This window comes from Salmo salar, chromosome ssa25, assembly GCF_905237065.1.
Source record: "Salmo salar chromosome ssa25, Ssal_v3.1, whole genome shotgun sequence".
Lineage (NCBI taxonomy): Eukaryota > Metazoa > Chordata > Actinopteri > Salmoniformes > Salmonidae > Salmo > Salmo salar.
The window spans coordinates 26,594,961-26,613,107 of record NC_059466.1 but is presented as its reverse complement, the minus strand read 5'-3'; the positions used below and the strand labels follow the sequence as shown (position 1 = coordinate 26,613,107).

At 39.1% G+C, this 18,147-nt stretch overlaps 1 protein-coding gene across 26 annotated transcripts in view; it reads left to right on the top strand.

The window, feature by feature from the left end:
* Nucleotides 1–18,147, top strand: part of ttn.2 (titin, tandem duplicate 2) — a 181,506-nt gene that overhangs the window by 36,591 nt on the left and 126,768 nt on the right. For 20 of the 26 annotated variants that reach the window (XM_014173782.2, XM_045707534.1, XM_045707532.1 and 17 more), the window contains 30 exons: nucleotides 1,642–5,478; nucleotides 6,098–6,376; nucleotides 6,570–7,136; nucleotides 7,368–7,649; nucleotides 7,730–8,011; nucleotides 8,115–8,396; nucleotides 8,504–8,782; nucleotides 8,882–9,169; nucleotides 9,295–9,573; nucleotides 9,679–9,960; nucleotides 10,056–10,334; nucleotides 10,424–10,702; nucleotides 10,804–11,082; nucleotides 11,183–11,470; nucleotides 11,582–11,860; nucleotides 11,952–12,233; nucleotides 12,327–12,605; nucleotides 12,712–12,990; nucleotides 13,101–13,379; nucleotides 13,491–13,778; nucleotides 13,887–14,165; nucleotides 14,549–14,830; nucleotides 14,999–15,277; nucleotides 15,405–15,686; nucleotides 15,819–16,097; nucleotides 16,198–16,485; nucleotides 16,607–16,885; nucleotides 17,004–17,285; nucleotides 17,389–17,667; nucleotides 17,798–18,082. In XM_014173782.2, the coding sequence (XP_014029257.2) occupies nucleotides 1,642–5,478; nucleotides 6,098–6,376; nucleotides 6,570–7,136; nucleotides 7,368–7,649; nucleotides 7,730–8,011; nucleotides 8,115–8,396; nucleotides 8,504–8,782; nucleotides 8,882–9,169; nucleotides 9,295–9,573; nucleotides 9,679–9,960; nucleotides 10,056–10,334; nucleotides 10,424–10,702; nucleotides 10,804–11,082; nucleotides 11,183–11,470; nucleotides 11,582–11,860; nucleotides 11,952–12,233; nucleotides 12,327–12,605; nucleotides 12,712–12,990; nucleotides 13,101–13,379; nucleotides 13,491–13,778; nucleotides 13,887–14,165; nucleotides 14,549–14,830; nucleotides 14,999–15,277; nucleotides 15,405–15,686; nucleotides 15,819–16,097; nucleotides 16,198–16,485; nucleotides 16,607–16,885; nucleotides 17,004–17,285; nucleotides 17,389–17,667; nucleotides 17,798–18,082 (12,282 nt within the window). The remainder of the gene's footprint in view (nucleotides 1–1,641; nucleotides 5,479–6,097; nucleotides 6,377–6,569; nucleotides 7,137–7,367; nucleotides 7,650–7,729; nucleotides 8,012–8,114; nucleotides 8,397–8,503; nucleotides 8,783–8,881; nucleotides 9,170–9,294; nucleotides 9,574–9,678; nucleotides 9,961–10,055; nucleotides 10,335–10,423; nucleotides 10,703–10,803; nucleotides 11,083–11,182; nucleotides 11,471–11,581; nucleotides 11,861–11,951; nucleotides 12,234–12,326; nucleotides 12,606–12,711; nucleotides 12,991–13,100; nucleotides 13,380–13,490; nucleotides 13,779–13,886; nucleotides 14,166–14,548; nucleotides 14,831–14,998; nucleotides 15,278–15,404; nucleotides 15,687–15,818; nucleotides 16,098–16,197; nucleotides 16,486–16,606; nucleotides 16,886–17,003; nucleotides 17,286–17,388; nucleotides 17,668–17,797; nucleotides 18,083–18,147) is intronic. The other 6 variants (XM_045707538.1, XM_045707543.1, XM_045707537.1 and 3 more) reach the window with 5 other exon arrangements.

Genomic DNA, 18,147 nt, shown 5'->3' with positions numbered 1-18,147 from the left:
GGTACATGATCCAAGAGAAAGCATCTGGACATTTTAATTTGATCATAACAAATGTCACTCAAAATGATGCTGGAGAGTACAAGTGCCTCATCCAAAATAAATCTGGATATACTGAAACAACTGCTTTGTTGAAAGTGTTCTAATCTCTTCATGTAATTTGTTTTCATGTGGATGTTGAACTCAATTAAGCAATTGTATGTTCGAAAAGTAGCTTTTGTTAATTATTCTGAGATACATGTGAAAAGTTTTCTGAAATTAAGTGTAGATCTTATTTATTGTGTATAGTGTGTAATCACTTCACACATAAGAGTAATTATAAATGTTATTTAATCATGTTTGGTATGTTTGAATGTTGAATGTTTGCTTTTCAAAATAGTAAAACAAAAGTTAATGCTTATTGTTTTATTTAATGTGACAATGTGTATGAATACTTACCACCCATGTGTAATCAAAACATTGTTATCAAGACATTCGTGTTAGGCCCAAAATGTCCAATGTTTTACTATTTCAAATTAATCATATAATTGAATATATAGTCAGACATAATATAACAAATACAAAAAACTCTGGGGCTTATCTAATTGATCCTTGGGGATTTCTCGGACCCAGATCAAGCGTACTCCTGAACGAAAAAGCATGCTCAATGGAGAACTGGTGATCCAATTCCCAGTGTGTAGTGTTGGAATTTACATTAGGGTAAACAGCATGACTGTCCGCCCCAGCACCTTTGTTATAGTTTTATTTTGTAGCCGAAATGGAGGTGAGGTGCGTAAATCAGTGTGGTAAAAATAATAATTACAGTACATATTCTGCTGTTCTATCGCGCGTGCAATGATGTCAGGAAAAACAGTGGGCATTGTTTTCAGTAACGTTGTTGTTGTAATATCCCAAACGGATGTGGCAGTTTCACCATTAAGGGTTCCAGCTTTAAGAAGTGCATGTCAAATTATCAATATATATGCAACCATGATAATTCCGTCTTATCATGATGCTGTACAATCAGTAATGTGCAGAATTTAAACATTTTCTTTGTGAATGAGTTTCTGATAATATTTTGTTTCTTTTGGTTAATGATTTTTAAAAAACTATATTGTACACAAAAAAATGCAATATCTAACACAATTTGAATCTAATATTGAATGTACTATTGTAGAGTTTATTTTTTCTTTAGGACTACAGTGGCAAAGTACATCCATTCAAAATTAAGCCTTGGGGTTGGCTGTAAAATTACATTTTTAAAAAGGATATGTTCATTATATACATTATATGTGCTGTAAATATGTGTTTCACTGTATGTTTGAGGCAATTGTATTCTTAATGAATACTGTATATTTGGGCTTATAAAAGATTTACCAATTTGACTGATCTCAATAAAGTACGACAGAGTATTCATTTGGAAATGGGAGTAATTGAAATTCATGATTTGTTTGTACAGAAATCACTTCAGTTTGTTTCTAACAGTGTTTATTTATGTATAAATAAAATAGTTATATACTGATGTATGTATTGTATGGTGTTTTTTTTATGTAAAGTAATGTTGATGTCAACCTTTAAGCTTTTGCAGCGGACACACGGTTGACCAGCATAACCCTGTCTTTAATGGACATTTTATCTCAATCTTACAAATTATTTTTTACACAGAATATTCTAGGTCGACTGTGACGACAGTGGAAGAAGAACAAGAATCCTACACCACTGGCCTTCAGTTACCTCAAACATCCAAAACACTTGAACTCCAGCCAGAGTCTAAATACTATTCTAGTACTTTAGAGGATAAAAAAGAAAAGCCTATATTTTTGACCCAACTCTCACCAGCAGCTGTCAATGTTGGGGAGTCAGCTAGATTTACTATCACAGTATCTGGCCTTCCAAAGCCTAGTGTTCAGTGGTTTCATAATGGGAAAGTAATTACTTCTTCATCAATTTACAAATTGGTTCAAGAAAAAGATGAGTATACCTTAATAATATCTGAGGTAAAAACAGAGTATGAAGGCGAGTACACTTGTACAGCTAGCAATAGATTTGGCCAGACAACCTGTACTACTTACCTGGAGGTAAGTAAGAGAGCTTCAACTACAGCTGAGCAATGGGTGGAAAAAATGTTCAAAGCCACTGTCCAACCTCCAAATTTCACTAGCCAAATCAAACCTATAAAATGCCAAGAGGGAGGTGAGGCTTACTTTAAATATAAAGTAACTGGTGATCCAATTCCTGATGTACAGTGGTATAAAAGTGCTCGTCAAATTCAGCCTGGTAAGTACTGCATTATAGTGAACAACCCAGATGGCTCTGGCTTCATCAACATGAAGGGCATTCAACAGCAGGACAGTGGTCTCTATACATGTAAGGCTTCCAACCCATCTGGGGAGGCCTCTTGTAGTGCTGACCTAATTGTGTTCAAAGAGCCTATCTCTGTATCTCAGCGTAAGGAACACATGGTTGTTCAAAAAGGTTATAAAGTATCCATGACTGCTGAACAAGCTACAGAGTCCCGCTTGTACGAGGTCAACCTTCCTGGAGAGACCAGGGCCAGAGATCAAGCAGGACATCAGATGGTGTACACCATTGGCACCGAGAACAGCCAGGTTGTTTCCAGTGAGCAAGTACAAACCCTTAGAAAGTTGGATATGTCTGCAGCTACTGTCCAAAGAGAGAGGGTCACCCACCAGGCTGCAGTTCTGCAGTCACATGAGGTACAAGAGAGAGTGTCTGTGGGTGTCACTCTTCCACCTGAAGTTTCAGTAGTTTCTACGAAACAACATCGTACGGCTCCCTTTCATACATCTGCTGTTCAGGATAGCCCACAGCTCACAGAGCAGCACTGTGACCGTATCCAAAGCCCAGTAGTCATAGAGCTTCAGTCTTCAAAAGAAAAGCCTTCAAAATTAATGTCTGCCACTTCCGAGGAGATAACCACCTTGGCGAGTGTAAGCACAGAGATGTCAGGTGAAAGGAAGACAGATAAAGTAAAGCCAACCTCCGAGCCAAAACATCTTGTCAGTAGTCATCTTGTTGAATCCCAACTGTCAATTTTAAAAGAACAATCGCAAGAGATTCCCAAGCCACAGGAGGAAAAAAGTTACAAAGTCAAAGAAGGCATTAAGATATTGTATTCTGCAATGTCAACTGAAAAACAGATGATTCCTGAGGGCCATACCACAGATGTGCCATCTTCTGACTCTGCTCTACAATCTTCAGTGACAAAAGAATCGTTCAAACCAATCCTAGTCTCAGTTTCTGAGACAAAACAAACATTATCAAAAGAGACTAAATTTACCATGCAGAGGCCAGAGGCAGAAAAGGCTCTCCTTCGTAAAGATTACATTATGAAATCTGCACTGACAGCTGAGGAAAAGCAGATGTTACAAGCTGAACACACAAAACAAGTGAAGAGTTTAGAAAGTGCTACCTCATTATTTTCTCAGGTCGAAGGTGAACAGGTACTGCATTTGCAGATAATTAGAGATCAGGATATCCTACCATCTGAGGAACCATTTACTTGTGAGAAACCAGCTGTAGAACAAGCAGGTGCCAGGAAAAGCCCTACTCTTTTACATACAGTAACCCACGATGAACGGACATCTGTCACTTGCGAAGATACGACTGAGTTTGAGGCGAAGAGAGACACAATGACCATTCAGCCTCAAAAACAAGCCCCTACCCCATTACATCTTCAGTCAGTTCATCCAGGAGGTGCCTTAACCAAAGAGGGAATTATTACCATTGAAAAGCCAGCCCAACAGACAGCAACACAGAAGCAGGAGAAAGCCAGAAAACACGCAGCATCCTCAGAGGAAAAAAGGGATCTTAGCGCAGATTATTCCAAAGATCTTGATGTGTCCGTGACAGGAGTCCAGTCAAAGCTTAGAACAGAACCCAGACCACAGAACATTCTTCAGGTCACATCAAAGCATATGCAGATATGCAAAGAAACACCATTTACTAGTGATGCCAAACAGCAGCGTGCATTAATCCAAAAAGAAGATCGTTGGAACATCATGCAAGTTACAAGTGTGGCAGATAGTCAAGCGTTAGAGGAGGGACATACTGAGAGTTTGACAGCTGTTGACAAATTTACATGCAAAACCGAAATAGAGCCTAAAGTACCTACTGAGCCCATACAAATAGAGGAGAAGGCGATCGCAACTGAGAGTAGTGCACTTCTAGAAGCAACAGAGCAAGATTTTGCCATCCAGATACAGGAAGGACAGTCTGTTAGACAGTCAATAATGATGGATGAAAAGCGTATATTGATTGGGGAAATGTCTCAGCAAATAAGCAAATCGGAGTCAACAAAAGTTAGCCTTAAAACTCAGCACAAAATGGCTGTTTTCGTTTCAGAGTCTGGAGAAAGTCGAACTCTTCCAAAGGAGCTCACATTTGTTATTCAGATTCCAAAACCAACCAGTTTGGACATCAGACGTCAGTTGAAAGATGCACTTCAGTCTGCTGTGGCTCTTGATCAGCCACTTATACTAGCAGACGTTGTTGGAAGTTTAGAGGCTACTGAGGTACAGGAAGTGAAGGTACTCAAGGAACCTAGGCGTGCGATGTTCACTTATCTTATCACAACACCAGGTTCCCCTATGGAAATAACACTTGCTTTTGAAGGTCAGTACCCCAAGACTGCAGATCTAAGGACTGAACTCCAGGCAGCTTTCTACTCAATTGTCTATCACGAGCAGCATGTTCTTACATCTGAGCAACCTGGCACACTGCAAATCGACAAGCCCCAAAGACTAAAGGTTAGCAGTGCATCCTCCAAAGAAATATTGTCATCGGTAGTTGAGACAGTAAAAGTAGCAGAAAGTGTAGTTGATTTCACAACACCTAAATCTCAGGCTGCTAAACGAAAGACAGAATCTCGGGCTACACATGAAACAGCAACAGCTGAGGAACGTATTGTGGTGCAAGAGTCCAAAGTAACTCAATCCAACTTGGGCGCTCAAGTAATGGAAGTTACTACAGAATCACATGCTGAGTTTGAACAGACAGTACAGGTGGCCAGACAGGAGGTTAGAACTATGACTGTAAAAGGTTATGAGAGAGATGTAGGTATGGTTGATATCATCACCGATATGCCCATGACATCCATTCCAACTGAACAGTCTTTAGATGTACTCATCCAAAAAGAACACAGGGAGGAATTTATTTCAGAAGAAGTCAAAAAATCTAAACCTCAAGGAAGCGTAAAAGATTATCCCATTATTGAAACTTTCCTTGAGGACATTACCACAGAGGAGCATTGTAAGGTTACATACACTGTGACAGTAAAGTATGTTACAAAAGCTAATTGGCTTTTCAATGGCCAAATAATTAAATCTGGCAAAGAGTTCAAGTGTTCCAAAGAACATGACACATACACACTTACAATCATGAAAATTATCAAGGAGAAGCACGAAGGAGAATATGCCTTTGAGGCTGTGAATGAAGCTGGAAAGACCACAACATCATCAAGACTCACAGTTGTCTCGAAAGGTTGGATAATGGGGATAGTTTTATTGTTACTCGTCACCATACACATAAACTAACTTTATCATTCATTACATTTTTATAATGTAGTATAACATTTTATTTTCATATTGGCAGCAAACTCATACTTTATTTCATACATATTTATTTTTAGATCAAATTAATTACTAAATTAAAAAAATTTATTGCTAGAATTTTCAGCATGAATTTACTATACTTTCAATCCACTACTAATTCACCTTAGTATTTCTCTATATCATTCCCCACATGCTTATTTCTTCTATATCATTCCCAGGTATTTTCGTCACCCATGAACTATAACATTTAATTCTTGGTCATTCTCCACTGAGCACTGAAATCTTTTTGCATGCTTTCAGGGGCAAATGTGTCATGGTTTCATTCTTCATGATGTCACTTTCCTCCTTCCTCTATCATGAAGTCACTTTCCTTCTTCCTCCTCTAACCATTCCACCATTTCTTCACAGTCACTCCTGGAATGCATCCCACCATACTGTAGCATTCCACCATCCCTGTTCCAGCTCTGTGTACCATTTGTCTACTTGTCATTTTTCGCATCATTATCTACCTGTGTACTAATTTACTTTTCTTTTTGTGCACATTATAGTGCCACCTGTTTTCAGGTACAAAATTGTTCCCCTGGAGATCAATGTTGGCAGTGGAGCCAAGTTTGAATGTGAGATTGAAGAGGCACCAAATGTGAACTTCAAATGGTTCAAGTCTGGCACTTTGATCAAAGAGAGTGCAAATTGTCACATTCTCAGTCAGCAACTGACATCTTCATTGGAGCTTCTGAGCCCAACCAAAGCCGACAGTGGTGAATACACCTGCAAGGCTACAAACCAACATGGCAGTGACGACTGTGCTGCCAAACTGACAGTGACTGGTGAGTCCTCTGTTTCCTTTAACATTATTTATACAACTGTATGTATATTGCTGTTTTTTTTAAGGTTGAATACAATAGAACACATTTTAATGTGCACTTGTTGTCTCAACATTTGTATATTGTACCGGTTTGTAAAGTAAATGAGGTATTCATATCCTATTGCTTTTTTCCATCTTTAATTACTTTTTTATAGAGATGTACCCACCAGTATTTAGTACAAAGCCTGATCCCATGACTTTATACGTGGGCAAACAAGCAACATTCCAGTGTGTAGTTACTGGCTCTTCACCGATGACTATTGTCTGGCACAAAGACAACATTGCTATCTCTCCGGGGGGAAGCTATCAAATATCATCTGACAAGACCAAATATTCCCTACAAATCAAAAATCTTCAGCTGAACGATCAGGGCACATACCTTTGCAAAGCATCGAACAGTGTTGGTACTGCTACATGCAGTTCAGAGTTGAGGGTTATCAACAAACCCAGTTTCATAAAGACCTTTGAGGCCTCGGTGTCTTCAGCCGTTGGTAACACACTGCGGCTCGAAGGTCAAGTGGATGAGGACACTGGAGTGTCCATCACCTGGATGAAAGATGGCAAAAAGCTTCATCAAACAATGGATTGTAAACAATCCTTTGAAGACAAGGTTGTCGTTCTTGAAATTACAAAGGCAAAACTGAAAGATTCAGGGAAATATGTATGTACAGCTTCAAATGATGCTGGGAGTGCAACTTGTCCTACCACGTTGACGGTACAAGGTAAGGTCTTTAAGTAGATTTTCTGTATTAACACAGTGTTTGTGCACTTACAGATCTGCTTATTAGGAACTAATTGTAAAAAAAACAGCTGTTGAGTCCTCTTTGAAACAGCCACTAACGCTATGCAGCTTCTGTATGTTTTCTTATTTTCTCTTTCTTGAACTCTTCTCTTTTGTATTGATTCTTGTTTGACAACACATTTGCCGTTTTGCAATCCAAAACTTATTTCAGAGCCCCCTACCTTTGTTAAGAAAATGGAACCAAAACTAATGTGGAAGCAGGGCATAGCTGCTCGGATGCAGTGCACAGTCAAAGGATCAGCTGAACTCAAAGCTTCCTGGTTTCTGAATGACAAGGAGCTCAGTGATGGAGATAAATATAAAATCACTTTCAAGGCTGGTCTTGCAACTTTGGAAATAATCGATGTAAACGTGTTAGACAGCGGAAACTACACTTGTGAGGTGTCAAATGAAGCTGGTAGTGAGAGCTGCAGCACTGAGTTATCTGTAAAAGGTTTGTCACCATTCTTTACTTACAATTATTAAAAAAATCTAACAGATAGTTGTATAATTTAATCTGATCTTTACTCTTAGAGCCCCCTTCCCTTCGAAAAGAATTGCAAATGGTTGAGACAGTGAAGGGAACTCCTGCCGTACTCGAATGTGAAATTAAAGGAACAGCTCCATTTGAAATCACCTGGTTGAAGAATAAGAAACCAGTCGTCGCCACAGATAAAAAGTACAAGATCGTTTCTCAGGAGTCCATTGCTCGTTTGGAGTTCTACTCATTTGAAAGTGCAGACATTGGGGATTACCAGTGCTGCATTGCTAATGATGTTGGTAAAATCACCACTAAGGCACTGGCCAAACTAAAAGGTTGGTATTGTTGATAAATTAAAATAACTCAAATTGATTTATCTAAATAAGGTATGTTTTCTAAAGAACATGGTTCATTGATTTTACAATATGTTTTGTATAGAACCACCAACATTTGCAAAGAAGATTGAAACCATTACAGCAACATTGGGAGATTCTGTGAAACTGCAGGGCACATTGAAAGGCTCACCTCCCATTTCCGTCAAATGGATAAAGGACATTGAAATGTTGAGAGATGATGATCCAAATATCAAAATGACATTTGAGAACAACATTGCTATTTTGTCAATAACAACTGTTGCCATTAGCCATGGTGGCAAGTACACTTGCCAAGCAGAGAATGAGGCTGGACAAAACAAATGTGAAGCCACTCTAACAGTTCAAGGTTAGAGTTGAACATTTAAATAAAACATTTACATAAATGTATGTATTACATATAAACACATTATACTCTTGTGACACCTCAATCTAATTCATTTTACTTTAATATAGAACCTGCTAGAATCTTAGAGAAAGCAGAATCCATCAATGTGACTTCAGGGGAATCTGCAACCTTGGAATGCAAAATCGCTGGAAGCCCAGAACTTAAAGTGAAATGGTTCCAGGATGGAAAGGAGATGAAAGGGAGTCGAAAATATAAAATAACTCTGAAAGATAATATTGCCATCTTAAAGATTCTTGCGTCTGAAAAAGTAGACTCTTCCGAATACACAATGGAAGTGTCCAACCGTGTTGGAAAGGACCAGTGCTCATGCTCTATTACTGTGCTGGGTTAGCGTTTCTTCTTTGCTACTTTTAAAAGTTTGTTTTCATGACATTTATTTTAACTTGCAATGTACAATATGACTTAACTTTTTCTTTCCAAAACAGATCGTATCATACCACCCTCTTTCACAAGGTCTCTGAAAAGACTTGATGGAATTATGGGTAACGATATTTCAATGGATTGCAAAGTATCTGGATCCCAGCCTATGACTCTGTCTTGGTTCAAAGACGATAAAGAAATTAAGTTTGGAGATAGATATTTACCTGAAATTAAAGACAACTCAGCTGCACTGAAAATTACTAAATTGGAAAAGGTTGATGCTGGAGTGTACACATGCCGGGCAACAAATTCTGCTGGATCTGAAGAAAGCAGTGGAACCTTATATGTCAAAGGTTTATAAAGTTTAAGTAATTCTTTAGCCCTATGTTTTTACTTCTAATTGAAGTAGGCCTATGGCGTTTTCTTGGGGTAATATGATGATGAAAAATAAATATTTTCTCCTTTTAATGAATTTTAGAACCTCCAGTCTTCACATTGAAACCTGACAACCAAGATGTCATACCAGGATCTACAGTTGTCTTGAAGTGTGCTTTCACTGGAACAGCTCCTCTTATGATCAAGTGGTTCAGAGACGACAAGGAGATATCAAGTGGAGGCACATTTTTTATCAAGAAGGAGACCTCCTTAAGTTTTTTGGAACTTCACTCAGTAAAACCCTCTGACTCAGCTAACTACACATGCCAAGTGGCCAATGACGCTGGAAAGGTGGCATGCACTGCTGTCTTGTTTGTGAAAGGTGACCTTCTTATATATACCCTGCTCAATATGAATTTGTTGTTCTTCTGTTCTTGCATCAATGTTTGTTTACTTGACTGATAATCAATGTCAAACTCTTTTTTAGAACCTCCAATGTTTGTGGTGAAGCTTGAGCCTACGAAACTAGTAGTGAAAGGAAGTTCTGTAAAGCTGGAGTGTAAGGCAACTGGCACCCCTGAGATCAGTTTTAAATGGTTCAAGAATGAGATTGAGATAACACAAAAGGAGAAATACAAAATGGCTGTCACCAATTCAGTTGCCTCATTGGAGTTTGTCAACTGCTCTGTTGATGATAGTGGAAATTATGTTTGTGTGGCATCAAGTGATGCTGGTAGTGACCACAGCGGCAGCACAGTTACAGTTAAAGGTGTGTTGAGTATTCCTGCTTACTGAGTTTTTTTTAGATGAATCAATTTAGATTTTTGTTGATTGTATTCTGACTTGATTGCCATCTTCTTTTAGAACCTCCAATATTTACAAGGACCTTTGATTCCAAAGAAGTTATCAAAGGATCTGATATTATGTTGGAAGGAAAGCTTGCAGGCTCTGCTCCATTCAACGTATCTTTTTACAAAAACACAAAGGCGATCAGAAATGATAAAAGACACAAGATAGTCTTAAAGGATGACATAGTTACCCTCCAGATCCTGGCAATTGAAGCCGGAGATGCTGGAAAATATCAGTGTACAGTAGAAAATGAAGTTGGGAAGTCATCTTGTGATTGTGAGATGACACTGAAAGGTTGGTGTGAAGACCTTCATTTTAAATATATGTATCTGTTAATTTCTGTAGACTTTCAGTTAAAAGGTTGTATGCTTTTCCACCTTTAGAACCGCCGTCATTTCTGAAAAAGATAGAGAATGTGAATTCCCTAGTTGGCAATGAGATTTCTATGCAGTGTACTCTGAAAGGATCACTACCTATGACTGTGTCATGGCTGAAGGATGACCATGAGGTCAAAGATGGTGAGCATGCGCAGATGTCCTTTGAAGACAGGACAGCACTGCTGCGTATTTCAAATATTCAAACCAAACATGCTGGGAAATATACTTGTCAGGCCAAAAATGAAGCTGGCTGTCAGAAATGCTCTGCGTTATTGGTAGTCAAAGGTTGGTTGATGTTTATGAGGACATTTTTCAAATTGCTATTGGTGTTAGGATTTTATATTCTGATGTTAAAAACTCATTGTTGAATGTTATGTTTATCACAGAACCAGCAAATATCACTGAACAGGCTAAATCTGTCAGTGTTACAATGGGGGATCCCGCTACACTTCAGTGCAGGTTCTCAGGAACCAAGGTGCTCAAAGTCAAATGGCTGAAGGATGGAAGAGAGCTGACATCAGGTCATAGATACAAAGTACAGAGCACAGATAAGAGCTCTGTACTAAACATTCTCCGTACAGAAAAAAGCGACAGTGGAGATTACAACTTTGAGGTTTCCAATGACGTTGGAAGCAGTACTTGTGAAGCTACAGTTTCTGTTCTAGGTCAGCTCATTTATACATATTTTAATGTTTCTTTTAGCTTTTTGTACAGGTATTCCTGTTTTGACAGCATTCTCATTACTTTCTTTTTTATTTATGCTAGATCAAATCATAAAACCATCTTTCACAAGGAAACTGAAGAAAACAGAGAGTATCAAAGGATCATTTGCCCACTTGGAGTGTCTTTTGTCTGGCTCTCTGCCCATATCTGTACTCTGGTACAAAGATGAGAAAGAGATCAAGACTGATGATAAGCACAAATGCACATTCTTTGAAAACACAGCTTTTCTGGAAATAAGTCGTCTTGACAGTGCAGACAGTGGTAGCTATACCTGCATTGCTACTAATAAGGCAGGCAAGGACCAGTGTTCTGGGGCCTTACTTGTAAAAGGTTTGGATAACCATTTTTTGGTCTTCTATTTTTCTGTTTCTTTGGCTCTCTTTGGCTTCAGAACTTTTTAGACTTTTAACTTGAAACATGCATTCCCCATTTTATCAACAGAACCACCATCGGTTTTAGAAAGGCCTGAATCAATGGATGTTTTGCCTGGATCAAAGGTTCAATTTAATGTCCTTTTGTCTGGCACGCCACCCTTGACCATTAAATGGTTTAAAGACAAGAAGGAGATCTTATCCGGCTCTGATTGCTCTGTGACTAAAGACAACACCTCTACATCGCTGGAGCTTTTCTTTGCCAAAGCATTAGACTCTGGAGACTATATCTGCGAAATTAATAATGACGTGGGCTCTGATGCTTGCCAAGCAATGCTCTTTGTCAAAGGTTCTTATTGTCTGTTACTCTTTACCTTCTTGACATTTGTTTTTGAATTGGACCTCTGCTATACTTATTATGTTTACTTAATTTTATATAGAGCCTCCAAAGTTCACACGAAAACCTGACGGTGTGTCAGTGGTGAAACCTGGGCAAAGTAAAACATTTGAATGCCAGGTGACTGGAACTCCAGAGATTGATATATACTGGTTCAGAGATGGGAACGAGATAAGTCCTAGTGACAAATACAAGATGTTCTTTGATAACAACATAGTAACCCTAAATATTTGTGGTGCTGATACTAAGGACAGTGGAATATACTATTGTGAGGCCCGTAATGAAGCCGGCAGTGAAAGCTGCAATATGGAATTGAAAGTGAAAGGTTGGTTTAGACTTTTTAGGAATCATTTTATATTTTCAAACTTTTATATGATTCAGACTTCATTGAATTAATTGTCTGTTTTCTCTACCTCAGAGCCACCATCCTTTGTTAAACAGTTATCAACTGCGGATATTGTGAAGGGCTCAAATGTGTCTTTAGAGTGTCAAGTCATTGGCACAAGCCCGTTTGAGGTCATGTGGCATAAGGATTTAAAGGAAATTAAATCCAGCACAAAGCACAGTTTCTCACAAGTACAGGACATTCTGAATCTTGAAATACAGAAATGTGATGGTGTAGATGTTGGTGAATACCAGTGTACCGTCTCAAATGAGGTTGGAAGTTGTTCTTGTAGAACTACGCTTCGTATAAAAGGTTTGTTACTTAAAACACATACTATTGTGATATATTACGTAACTTCCATGATGACAACACATTCTTACTTTAAATAACTAATAATTGTTCCTTGGTTTGATGTTAGATCCACCATCATTTGTGAAGAAAATTGAAAATGTAGCCACTGTTTTGGGCAAATCAGCTGAATTTCAGTGTGTTGTCACTGGGTCACCATCTCTGTCTGTGCAATGGCAAAGGGATGAGAACTGGATCTTGGAAGATCCTAAAATTGAACGGACATTTGAGAATAATGTGGCAACTCTAAGGATTCCGGTCTGTGAGGCCCGTCACAGCGGGAAATATACCTGCCAGGTGGCAAATGATGCTGGACAGGACAAGTGCTTTGCAACCCTCATGGTGCAAGGTTTGTCTTTTCATTTAGTATGCTAGCTAGACATTTGTTTTAATTTTGGTCAGGTCTGTCTTTGAAATGTATGGGTTTTAACAGAAAATTGATATTTCTATGCATTTTAGAACCACCTCAGATTACAGAGAAACCAGAAGTGATGAAAGTAACTACTGGGGATCCAGTCAGTTTAGAGTGCAAAGTGGCAGGCAGTCCTGAGCTCAAAGTGAAGTGGACCAAAGATGGCAAAGAGCTCAAGTCAAGTCCACAGCACAAACTTAGCTTCGAGAACAACCTTAGTAGCCTTAAAATTCAGACTACACAAAAGGAGGATGCAGGCAACTATCAATTTGAGGTCTCAAACCACATTGATACCTGCAGTTGCAAAGTCAAGTTGATTGTACTAGGTCAGTGCAAAATCTTGTATTGAAACAAATTAGTGTGGTAGTATACTGGTTATTACATGATATGTAATGCATATGATTTTGACTGTTTTGTTGTTGCTCTTGTGAAAACAGAACAAACTATTCCCCCAAGCTTCACCAAACCAATGAGTGAAATACAGGAAATATTGGGAACATTTGTTCAAATTGGCTGCAAAATATCTGGATCCCTTCCCATTACTGTGGAATGGCAGAAAGATGGAAACAACATTTCCGTTGGTGGAAAATATAAACTTGTTCGTCAAGACAATTCTGTGTCTTTGGAAATTGAACAGTTAGAGAGAGTTGATGCCGGCACTTACTCTTGCAAACTGACAAATACAGCAGGAAGCGTTGAATGTAGTGGGGCACTAAGGGTGAAAGGTCAGAATTTCTAACATTTATATCAAATTTATATTTATCTCTCTTGTGATAGGGTCAGGCCAGCTGATTAACTTGGTTGCTATTGTTTCTTTTCAAATGCATCTTTAGAGCCGCCAAGCTTTGTGCTGTTGCCTGAGCCCCAGGCAGCCCTTCCTAACTCCAACGTGCGATTTAAGAGCACATTTAAAGGAACACCTCCTTTCGCAGTGAAATGGTTCAAGGATGACACTGAATTGATCACTGGACCATCATGTTTTACCGGACTGGAAGGATTATCTTGCTTCTTAGATCTTTACTCAGTTGGAGTTTTGCAGAGTGGAGTTTACTCTTGTCAAGTTAGCAATGATGCCGGCACTGAAAGATGTAGTGCCAATTTAACAGTAAAAGGTTGGAACATGCTCTTATTTAAACTCTTGCATTGGCTTCCATCTTTCCTCGATTGGCTTCCATCGTTCCGTCTGTCCTCGAATGCTTTTATCTGTGCTCAATTGTTTTGCATTTTCACAGCTCCTCCACCACCTCCTTTTCACAGTTCCTTCAGCAGTTCACAGCACCTTCACCAACACCTCCATCACATCAACAACTGTTTGTCCACCATGTATCATGCTTCCCATTTCCCTTGTCAAATTCATCTTGGCTTTAATCGTTAACAGATCCATCAAGTCATCAAATCACATCTTTTTGCAGTTCATTCCAAGCCTCATATTATTTCACTTTGTCAAGTTGCATGTGCTTCAGTAACCTAATTTTGCTATATTTTGGCTTTGCAGAACCTCCTGAATTTGTGCTGAAATTGCCAGTCACAAAGTTTGTGAAGAAGTGCGAGCCACTCAGTCTTGAATGCAAAGTTACGGGTGCGCCCTCTCTGCGAATGCAATGGTACAAAAATGACACTAAGATCACTGAAGGTGACAACTATAGAACTTCATTTGTTGACTCAATGGCAGTCCTTGAGCTGCACACCACAAGATTTGAAGACGATGGAGTCTACACTTGTGAAGCAACCAATGAAGCTGGAAGCATAAGCTGCAGCACAACTCTTACAGTCAAAGGTGTGATCAATGACATTGGGTTTTGATATTTTCCATATTACATTATATATTCCATAATAATCTACTATTAGTATAGTGTCTGTTGGTGGTATTACGTTAGTATGAATTTGAAGCTTTGCTGCATGTAACAAAGAGAGCTGCTTCTTAACGATTGTCAATGTTTTGTAGACCCACCATCTTTCCTCAAAATACCTCAGCCAATTGAAGGAATGAAAGGAAAGGATGCTAGCCTACACTGTGAGATAACTGGCACAGCACCCTTTGAGATTACCTGGTCCAAAGACAAAACGCCACTAAAAGAAAGTAGGAAATATAAGATGGTGAATGAGGGTACCTCTGCCACTCTTCATATAATTGGATTGGAAGCCTCAGATGTTGGAGAGTATGAGTGCAAGGCATCAAACAGTGTAGGATATGAAACATGCCGTACTACAATTAAACTCAGAGGTTAGTAGAATTGCATCGTCTGTGGGTATTTTTTATTTTTATTTCGATAATTGATGTTCCAACTTTTAACCATGAACTACTCCCTCATGATGTTTTTTTTCTCCTTTCCGTGTTTGTCCTCTCTCAGAACCACCAACGTTTGTGAAGAAATTGTCGAATATGACATGCATATTGGGTGAAGAAGTCACACTGACGGCCACTGTCAAAGGCTCTCAGCCAATGACCACGTCTTGGGTACAGGATAAGGATCACATTCTCAGAGATGGTGACAACCGGAAAATTACCTTTGACAACAACCAGGTCACTCTTAAAGTCTTTAAAGCAGATTTACTGGCAATGGGCAAATACACCTGCCAACTCAGAAATGATGCCGGAATTGTGGAATGTTTTGCTAACTTGACAGTATTAGGTTTGTACATTTCAATTTTCTCTCTTAATTCCATTTTTTTTCTTAATTCGCTTAATTTTTCCCCCCAGTCATTGCTTTTTTTTATTATTCAGTTTCTTTAAGCACACCTCTTTTCATGTTCTTTATTTTCAGAACCAGCTAAAGTTGTGGATAGACCAGAGTCTTTCAGTGTGACTGCAGGTGATATTGCAGCTCTAGAAGTCAAAGTGTCAGGGACACCAGAGCTGAAACCAAAATGGTTTAAGGATGGAGTCGAGCTCTCCTCTGGACAGAAGTACAAAATCTCATTCTCAAAGATGATCTCCAGCTTGAAAGTTTTGTCTGCAGAAAAAATTGACACAGGAGAATATACATTTGAGGTCAAAAATGAGGTTGGCAGTGATCTCACCAAATTAAACCTCACTGTACTAGGTTGGTGGCCACTTCCTATACACAGTATAATATGACATTTGCCTAATTGCCTAGTGTTTTTCCTAATGCACTGGTTACTAACCATGTCCTTCTATAACAGATAAAACTATACCTCCAACATTTACAAGGAAATTGAAGGATTATCAACCTATTGTTGGAAAAGCTGGTGAAATGGACTGCAAAGTCTCTGGTTCCGCACCTTTCACCATTACTTGGTACCATGATGGAGAGGAGATTAAAACTGGACCAAACTATGAGATTACGTTCAGTGACAACACCTGCACGCTCAAAGTGCCCACTCTTAAGTTGTCAGACTCTGGAGTGTATAAATGCAAAGCTGTAAACAAGGCAGGAACCAATGAGACCAGTGCCTCTTTCATTGTGAAAGGTCAGTAAATCGGTTTGAATCTACAGTACCCGTTTGGGCTTCATAATGACTATTGCTTTGTGAAGTAACTGATTTAATGTCAGATGTCGGCAAGCTAAAAGTATGTATTTTTTGTATTTAGAACCTCCTTCTTTCGTGATGCCACCTCAGCCATTGGAAGCAATGCCTGGCACAAATGTTTTGTTCTCAGCAATTGTCAAAGGAAGTGCCCCACTGAAACTGAAGTGGTTCAGAGGCACCAAGGAAATTTTGTCTGGAAAAGGCTATGAAATTGCTCTGCGGGACGGTACAGCTACAATGGAGCTATTCAAAATTGACAAATCCCACGCTGGAGAGTATACATGCCAGATAATTAATGATGCTGGGAAGGAAAGTTGCCCGGTTAACCTGTCTGTGAAAGGTTGGTCAATAATAGATTTTTTAAATGTATTATTACAGATTTTTTTTAGAAGAATTAAAACAAAATTACAAAATTAATCAATAAGTAGACTAACAAACTTCTGTATGATTTAACTCAGAACCTGCGCGCTTTGTTAAGAAGCTGAAGGACCATTCTGTTGAAAAGGGGAAATCATTGGTACTTGAGTGCACATACTCTGGAACCCCAAAGATATTTGTCACCTGGTATAAGGACGGAAAACAGCTATATTCTTCTTATAAGCACAATGTCACTACCACTGAGACCTCCTGCATCCTGGAGTGTTTAAACACTGATGATAAGGAAGCAAGTGGGGAATACGCTTGTGAAGTTTCCAATGATGCTGGAAAGGATACCTGCAAAGCACAAGTGTTCATCTTAGGTTAGTTTACCTAAGTTGATCTGGTAATGTATTGGGATTGTCCTATACTGTATATATCTGATGTGCATGTTTCTGATTTAATGGTTTATATCTGTCACTTTAGAACCACCTTATTTCATTGAGAATTTGGAGCCAATGGAAGTGACTGCTGGTGATGCAGTTTGTTTGAAATGCCATGTGGGCGGAACCCCTGAAATAAAGGTGGCTTGGTTTAAGGCTGATGGAAAAGTGAGGTCCAGCCCCACTTGCAAAATAGAATATTCCAAAGGAATTGCTTGCTTGAAACTGAGCAAAGCAGCCAAGGCTGATATTGGTGAATACACATGCAAAGCAGAAAACAACATAGGATCAGCCTCATCCACTTGCCGCCTCTCTGTCCAAGGTGATGCCCGCCATCTTTTATTTAGGAATGTTCTCTTTTTAATCTGGAGATATTCCGTTTTGACTATGCATCATTGTTTCTGAAATTAACGACTAGTATTATATTGTTTGTTGAACTATCCTATTTTCAGAGGCAAAAACACCACCTACCTTCCCCAAGAAAATAACCAGTCTTCAACAGACTGAAGGAATGGAAGTCAAATTTGAGTGCCGCGTGGCAGGCTCCTCGCCCATTGAGGTCTCTTGGCTTAAAGATGGTGAAACTCTGAAATCCACCGACTATACCATGAGTTATGATGATAACACTGCTGCCCTAAAAATAACCAGAGGTGAAATGAGACACTCTGGGGAATACACTTGTGTTGCTACCAACAGTGTTGGGACTGCATCCTGCAGAGCCAAACTCACTCTTCAAGGTCGGTCGGTTTTTCTTCAAAGTAGTGTTTTGCTTGCTGACTGAGAGATGGTGCACGTTCTGTAT